This window comes from Jatropha curcas, chromosome 4, assembly GCF_041381405.1.
Source record: "Jatropha curcas cultivar XTBG-Jc1 chromosome 4, XTBG_Jcur_1.0, whole genome shotgun sequence".
NCBI classification, from domain to species: domain Eukaryota; kingdom Viridiplantae; phylum Streptophyta; class Magnoliopsida; order Malpighiales; family Euphorbiaceae; genus Jatropha; species Jatropha curcas.
Genome location: NC_143154.1, coordinates 6,379,987 through 6,388,012, shown reverse-complemented (window position 1 = coordinate 6,388,012; position 8,026 = coordinate 6,379,987). Strand labels below are relative to the sequence as shown.

At 27.8% G+C, this 8,026-nt stretch overlaps 2 protein-coding genes across 2 annotated transcripts; one reads left to right on the top strand and one right to left on the bottom strand.

Moving 5' to 3' along the window:
- The first annotated feature begins 1,533 nt into the window (after window positions 1-1,533).
- Window positions 1,534-2,232, top strand: LOC119369208 (secreted RxLR effector protein 161-like). The gene is made up of 2 exons (XM_037635274.1): window positions 1,534-1,802; window positions 2,025-2,232. Exons 1-2 carry the CDS (start codon window positions 1,534-1,536, stop codon window positions 2,230-2,232), a joined length of 477 nt encoding a protein of 158 aa, XP_037491202.1.
- A 1,853-nt stretch (window positions 2,233-4,085) lies between these two features.
- On the bottom strand, window positions 4,086-6,661 carry LOC105645043 (protein RADIALIS-like 3). The gene is made up of 2 exons (XM_089719896.1): window positions 6,213-6,661; window positions 4,086-4,256 (listed from the first exon to the last, which is right to left on the bottom strand). The coding sequence occupies exon 1, from the start codon at window positions 6,457-6,459 to the stop codon at window positions 6,220-6,222; it is 240 nt and encodes a 79-aa protein (XP_089576022.1). The 5' UTR covers window positions 6,460-6,661; the 3' UTR covers window positions 4,086-4,256; window positions 6,213-6,219.
- Between the last annotated feature and the right edge of the window lie 1,365 nt (window positions 6,662-8,026).

The window sequence follows — 8,026 nt, the reverse complement described above, 5'->3', positions numbered from 1 at the left end:
TGAATAGGTGTTTGAGAGACGTAATTGCACTCTCAAAGATATGATGCGGAGCATGATGAGTAAATCTACTTTGCCTGAATTCTTTTGAGGTGAAGCTATTAAAATTGCCTTGTATGCGTTCCTAGCAAATTTATTCCTAAAACACCTTTTGAGTTATGAACAGGTAGAAAACCTAGTGTGGACCATTTTTTGTGTTTGGGGTTGTCCTATAAATGTTAGAATTTATAATCTAAAGGGGAAAAAGACAGATTCTAAGACTACCCATTGTTTCTTTATAGGGTACCCAAATCATTCTAAAGGATACAGGTTTTATTGTTTTACGCATGGAATAAGAATTATAGCGTCCATGATAGATAAATTTTTAGAGTTTAATGTTGTCAATGTTGATTTTCCTTCACAACTTATAGAGGAAGTGTAAAATAAAATAGTTTCTCTTCCTTTGCCTATTTTGCATGAAAACTTATTGAGAGGGGAAATAATATACAAGAGGATATTATTTATAATCCAATTTCAATTGATAATCCTCCACAGCTTGAAATTATTGAACAATAACCTATTAGAAGATCTTCCAGGAAAAGAAGTTTTGTTATTTCTGATGATTATTTTGTGTATCTTAGTGAGAATGATTATGATATAGGTTATTTTGTTGATCCAATTACATATGGAGAGGCTGTCAATGGTACACACTCTAATTTATGGATTTTATACAATGAAAGATGAAATATCATCTATGGCTCATAATGGAGTATGAAAGTTAGTGGAGCTTCTAACTAGTTATAAGCCTATAGGGTGTAAAAGGTTGTTTAAAAATAGTAGGGTTTAAAGGAGAATATTGAGAGGTTCAAGACAAGATTAGTTGCAAAGAGTTTTACTCAATGTGAGGGTGTTGATTATAATGAGACTTTCTCACCAGTTTCCACTACAAATTCCTTTTGGATTATTATGGCTTAAGTGACTCATTTTAACTTGGAACTTCATCAAATGGATGTAAATTTTGTGTTCTTAAATGGAGATCTTGGAGAAGATATTTTTATGCTGCAATCTGAAAGTCTTCAAGAGAGTGGAAAATAATATTTAGTGTGTAGATTGAAGAAATCCATTTATGGGCTTAAGTAAGGTTCATGCTAATGGTATCTTAGATTAGATAAAGTGATGACTTCATTTGGTTTTATAGAAAATAAAATTGATCATTGGATTTATCTTAAAGCTAGTGGGATTAAATTTATATTTTTTGTTCTTTATGTTGATGATATTTTGTTGGCTAGTAGTGATATGGGATTATTTTGTGAGACTAAACAATTTCTCTCTAAGATCTTCGACATGAAAGATCTTGGGGAGACATCTTTTATCTTTATTGAGATTCATCATGATCGATCTTGTCATATATTGGAACATTCTCAAAGAACCTACATAGGTCTTGTGCTTAGTAGGTTTAATATGCAAAATTATAAAAGTGGTTATTTTTCTATTATAAAAGGGGACAAATTTAGTAAGGAACAGTATCTTAAAAATAATTTTGAAAAAGATTCCATGATGAATGTACCTTATGCTAGTGTTGTTGGCAACTTGATGTATGCTCAAGTATATACTAGACCGGATATTGCATATATTGTTGGTGTTCTTAATCGATATTTGTCTAATCTTGGTCCAATGCATTGGATTTCTGTTAAACATGTTTTAAGGTACTTGCAAAAGACAAAAGACTATATGTTGATTTATAAGCAAGTTTATCACCTAGAGATAATTGACTATTCAGACTTAGATTTTGCAAGTTGTCATGATGATTTGAAATCCACTTCGAGGTATGTGTTTATGCTTGCTGGTAGAGCTATTTCCTGGAAAAATATTAAGTAGACACTTGTTGCTTCTTCTACCATGAAACTAAGTTTTTTTGCTTGTAATGGAGTTACAACAGATGCAATATGGCTTAAAAAAATTATATTCAAAGGCTACTTATGGTGGATTCCATTTCTAAACCACTTTCAATTTATTGTGATAATAATGCTTCTATATTCTTTTCAAAGAAACAACAAGAGTAATAGTGATTCTAAACATATGGAGATTAAATATTTCACTATTCAAGATTTAGTGAAAAAAGAGGATATAGAGATAAAATATATTGATACTGAATTAAAGCTTGTTGATCCACTAACTAAAGGCCTTAGACCTTTAGGCTTTAAGGGACTTGTTAGTAATATGGGTGTTGTGGAATCTTTTGATGTTGTTGGTTAGTGAGAGCTTACTTTTTTTAGAAATTATATACATTAATTTTATCCATATTATAAATATTTATTTAAGATGAATCTTTGTGGTTATTTGATGATCATCATTTGTGATATTGTATTTAATTATATTTTCTCATTAATTGATGACATGTCATGAAATATGTGTTGAATTCTTAACACATATGTATTTCAATTTTAAGTCTTATTTATAGCGACATGCGTGTGTTTCCATTGGTGTCATAGGAAACAAATGGCTTATTGTGGATCTCTCTTACTTATTTCTAAGCATTGGTGTTAAAAGAGGGATCATTGAGTACCAACAATGAAACGCAATTGATCACATTTGAATGTCATTTCTTTTGCTACACTACCATACTGTGTCATGAACTCAAACCCCAATAACAATCTTAGTATAAATAATCACAGACCAATTTGAAAATGACAGAGAAAATAATGAATACATATTTTTCCATTTCTCCAGGAAAAAAAAGATCAGATCTACAAAACTCAAACATTAAATACAAAGCCAAATCCAAAAAGAAAAAAAAAAAAAATCTTCATGGTGTTTTGGTCTATGTAGTCTTCTACCCATTTAGGCGTCTACAATCTCAGCTATTAAAGAACTTCTCTGGATACTGACTCCGATGAGTAAGGCACCTAATTTCACTTTCATTAATCCATGGTTGCATCTCTCTGGAATTTTATCCAGCCTTCATCAATTCATGGTTGCATAGCTTTGGAACTCTACCCATTTCGAAAAATTCTTGCTCTAGATGCTATAATTTAGTTTCTTTAGTATCTCATCTATGTTGGTATGAATACCTATCTGTATTTTTATTTTTTGAATGAATCTTTTGTTGGAAAATAAGAACTTAAAATTTGATTTCCTATGTTTTTGCTCCATAAATGAATCTCGTAATTTTTCCCTTGAATATTATGGAATATATATAAAAGAAATAAGCGCACTGATAAAATTCCATAGTCAGCTGACAGATAGAAAGAAAGAAAAGAGAAAAGATGAAATGTATTTTTAGAAAATTAATATGTATTTTTAGAAAATCAATATATTACAATTATTTTTTTAATTTTTGTAAAAGATGAAATGTTACTATTAAAGTAAAACGGAAGGAATATCCAATATAAAGTCTTTTTTTACATAATAGGGCATAATTTGCGAGTTAAATATTAGATGAAGATATTTTTATCTTTTGGTCAAGAAAAAGCTATATAGCTTAGCGAATAAGCTAAAAAAATTTAGCTTTTTGAATAAGCTTATTTTTTTTTAAAACTTTTATATTCAGATAAGCTGAAAAGATAAAACAAATAATTTATTTTCTTATTTTCTGAATCAATAAGATGTGTGTCCAATAAGCTATAATACGCTGAAACGAACATTCATTCAAGTTTATGCATGAATTGGTTTTCAAAATAAAATATTAAATGCAAAATTTCATGAATTTCACAATTTGTTAAATTTAAACTCTATAGATTTCATATTCCATCAATTCAAACCACCAAATAGGCTCCTTTTACTTTTATAAATAATAGAAAATAACTTGCCTTAGAAAAATTTATATTTATAAGGTTATAAGCTTATAACAAGTTTGTCAACATCTAAAAAATATTTTTCAAATTTAGAAAAAGAAAATTATTTTTGTTTAATATGACTTAATTTCCTTCGCCGATAAAATATTTTTTGTTTAGTTATTTTAAACATCAAAAAATCTAGAAATTATTTTTCTACAAACAAATGAACCTAAAATTTTTCTCTACGGTTGCATTTGTGTGCATATTAGGGATGAAACAGAACATACTTGAAATTTTTGTATTGGGGAGCTGTGTACCGCAGAGAGAAACAAGTAGAAAATTAATCACATTGATTTAATTACTAATAGGAGAATACAGGCAAATAAACGAAGTAGAAGGAAACTAATAGCTGTATGCTTTTTTTTTTTTTTTTTTCTTTTTCTTCTGCACTTTCCCTTCCCAATCTTGATCAGGTTTGTTCTGGCTTTTCACATTTGTTGGAGCCTGCAATATAGAAATCGGAAAAGAAGAAGAATCACTTTTTAGTCCAAAAGAAAACAAAATCTAATTTGTGGTTTTTTTTTTATTTTTAAATTGAAATCTAACTTGTGGTTGCAATTAAAGAATTTGATAATATAAATAAAGCAACATTCATAAGTTCCAGATAGGTCGGAAAAGCATGGGACCTCCATGAAGGCAATACCATGAATGCTAGAGATATCAAAGTGTAATATTACATAATAAATATTTTTTCCAAGAGAATATTTATTAAAATTATCTTTTTATTAACCAATTAACTAATTTTTCATTTTTACGATAATTAGGAAGTGGAATCTAATCGCAAGGTAGATCGTAAAAGTTTCAAAACTCGTATTGTCATTCTTACTGAATTGAGATCACTTATCACCCCAACTGACACTTTATTGATAATTAATTAGTATTTTTATTTCTTTGAAGTATGTTTTTTTTTATTGAGAGATTCAATTACCCGTATTAATATCTTGTGTTATATAACTGGTGTAGTACCTTAAAACCATTAAACTCTCATTTTTTCAGTATTTTTGACGCAATAAACTGTCCATAAAAGAAAAAATTAATGTTTTTATCTTGACGAAAAAAGGCCAAGTCAGTGGCTCACGTGACTCTACTAATATTTAAAATTTTTCAATATCTTGGCATTTTATAGACAAAATCTCATAGGGGACAATTATAAAATAATATTACAATTACTATATTAATATAAATTTTTTAATCTTCTTTTTTTTGTTGAAAAAAAAAATCCAAAGATGTGCAAAGTTTAGATCTCATGCGATGCGAATGAGCTGTCTTTGAGTTAGAGACAGGATAAGAAGTTGAACAGAGACAGGAGAGAGGGATAGCTTTTTCAATTTATTTAATAGATATATTGTTAAGTAGTTAGGTGAAGTTGATGTTGGCCTAATCATCAGTGGACCACATTAATCATAATACCACAACTTTAGAGTTCTCCATACTTTCTAGCTTCTCGTTTCTTGGATTATTCCTTGGGCCCATCAGTAAGTATTATTTAATTGCTCATTTCTATTGGCTATTCCCATATATATCATTAATCTCTACTTAGCATCTTCAACCAACTTTCTGAATGTTTTACCTGATTTGTTAGAATGCTTTATCTGATTTGTCCACTATATACTTGATATACGAGAGTGAGGTTTCGTCCCTACTGATTTCATTTTAAATGTTATATTCATTGATTCAATTTAATATAATTTTCCACTTTACCTTTAAAAAAAATTTTTAATTGAAATAATGCTTAATTTATAGCTTTTGGATTCATTTTGATGAGAATTTTCAATTGAAATATCAATAGACCCATTTTTTTGAGGTCAAATAATAATTAGAAAAAAAAATCAATGAATCCAAATTAAAATTCTAATTAAAAGGTGCTTTTTAAAGTAAATCCAAATTTTTTAATAAATTATATATTGTGATTAAGATTTATCAAAAAAAAAAAAAAAAAGTAAATCGACTAGCATTCTATTCAGATTAGTTCAGAATATTTACGTTTAGTCAAATTTAACAAAGTCATATTTCTCAACTAACTTAATTAAAATCGAGTTCAAACTCGTAACCTTTTAATGTTATTAAGCCAAAATTTATCGTAATTAAGTTACCTTAATTATTTAATAATTAGACAATTACTTTGAAAATTAATTGAGTATAATATTAGACTTTTTTAATAAAAGAGGAAAAAAAAAAAGTCGCATGATTGAACTATTAATTAAGCAAGACTATGGCATTATAACATGAGAAGTGGTACTATCGTTTGGGAAAACTTACCTAAATCGAGTTCATGATTCACTATGAACCAAACCGGGTCCATGACTCATTATGGACCAAATCAATTAAATTAAAGTTTTTTTAAAAAGTTCGAAAGAAACGAGGATTGCAAAAAATTAATTGAATAAGCAATCACATTACCTTCAACTTAATTTCGAGTCGAGGTGTAATTAGGGAATGGAACTCTGCCAGACTCAATTTCCCTAACATCTTTGATAAGAATTTCATAGTGTCTTCTTACTTCCTCCGGCGATTTATTCCCACCAACAGCTTTTGCGACATTAAGCCACCGGTCCGGCGTGTCCTTGTCATACAAAGCCAAAGCCTTTTCGAATAGCTTGTTCTGCTTAGGTGTCCAAGCTGATGAAGTTAGAGAGTTGGATGCCATTAAAGGGGAAAAAGAAAAATGAAAAAGCAAAAGAAAAGGTTATGACTTGAACTTGACTAGCAGGAAGAGAGATCCTTATTATATGCAGAAGAGAAAAAGAGCTTAGATAGTGGGGTTGAAGCCAGTTGGGAGAATATATCCAGTAAAAGGCAGAATATAGAGTGACTCGTCTTCTTAAGAACCACAAGATGGATAGGAGGCCAAAGAGCCGGCAACTGAAAAAGAAGAATCAGTATCAAAAGGACAGCTTCTTTAATTAATTTTTTTTTTAATTATTAAAATGATATTCTTTGAATTCTTTTTTTTTTTTTTTTTTTTTTTTTGCTACCTTTGGCAAGTGGGATTTTCTAGAGCTGTTTATCATTTTAGGGTGAAAAGAAAAATTTTTTCAAAAACAGTTTTTGGGAAAGGGAGTAGTGGTGAAATTTGCTTATCCATGATAATGGACTTGAAAAGATTATGGACTCAATGGACCTATGTCAAAAAATTTTAAAAGGTAAAATAAAAAATTGTATAAAAACAAGTCAATTATTTAACTAGACTTTAATACAAAAAAAAAAAACCTATGTGTAATCTATAATCTATAATATTTATAAAAGTGGGAATAAGCGAGGAATATTGAGATTGTAAAAAATGCATATACTAATTTATAGATTGACAAAAATATTATTTAGGATTTTAATTTAATTGATTGAAAAAAATAAAGATAATTTAATTTTAATTGATTATATTAATTTTTTTATTTGAATCTAAGTTCTATTGGATAAAATAAGAAATTATATTATATATTGCATAAGGTATATATAATATATGATAATACTGTTCAGTCACAATTTACTTATAACTGGAATTAGCGATTTTGAAACCGAAACCATATAATATAATGTTAAATGAGATATATAATGTATATGTTAAATATGATAATATATAGACATTATATGGTAATATAATATAAATAGTATATTTGATGGATACTAAATAAGGTATGTATTAAATATGATGGGACTATAATATCTTTAAAGATTTTATTTTTACTAGTTCTTTTATGATGTCTGTTGCATGTTGACTTTATTTGTTATATAATCATTTTAACTCTTTAATTTTTTATTTATATAATATTTAAATATTAATTTTTATTTAGATTAAAATAAATACAATGATTAACTTATATTGCTCTTTATTTATATAATGATTTTTTCAATTACATATGTTGCACTCTAACATCTAATTGAAAAGAAAATGACGTTTCAACTTCTCCCTTTAAAATAGCATGTTTCTCTTTTTTTTTTTTAAACTCTAAAAAATAGCACTTTTCATTTATATTATTTTTACAGTACCTATCCTCTATAATGTGGTAATCATTATATTAATAATCATTATCTAAATTAGGTTTGTGCTTTTTTTTTTAAGTTATTCAACTTGAGTTAATGGAGTATAAATACTTAGAAGATTTTCATCTCTTTAATTTAAAGTTCCTTTTGAGTTTGATTTGATTTCAAATATAATAATTAATATCTAAGATTCCACTTATAATTTTGCCCATCGACGTGGGGCATAAATATATTGT

Coding starts and splice junctions, on each gene's coding strand:
- LOC119369208 (XM_037635274.1), top strand. CDS start 1,534: ATGAATGTACCTTATGCTAGTGTTGTTGGCAACTTGATGTATGCTCAA. Junction 1,803..2,024: donor GATTTGAAATCCACTTCGAG/GTATGTGTTTAT, acceptor TTCTTTTCAAAG/AAACAACAAGAGTAATAGTG.
- LOC105645043 (XM_089719896.1), bottom strand. CDS start 6,459: ATGGCATCCAACTCTCTAACTTCATCAGCTTGGACACCTAAGCAGAAC.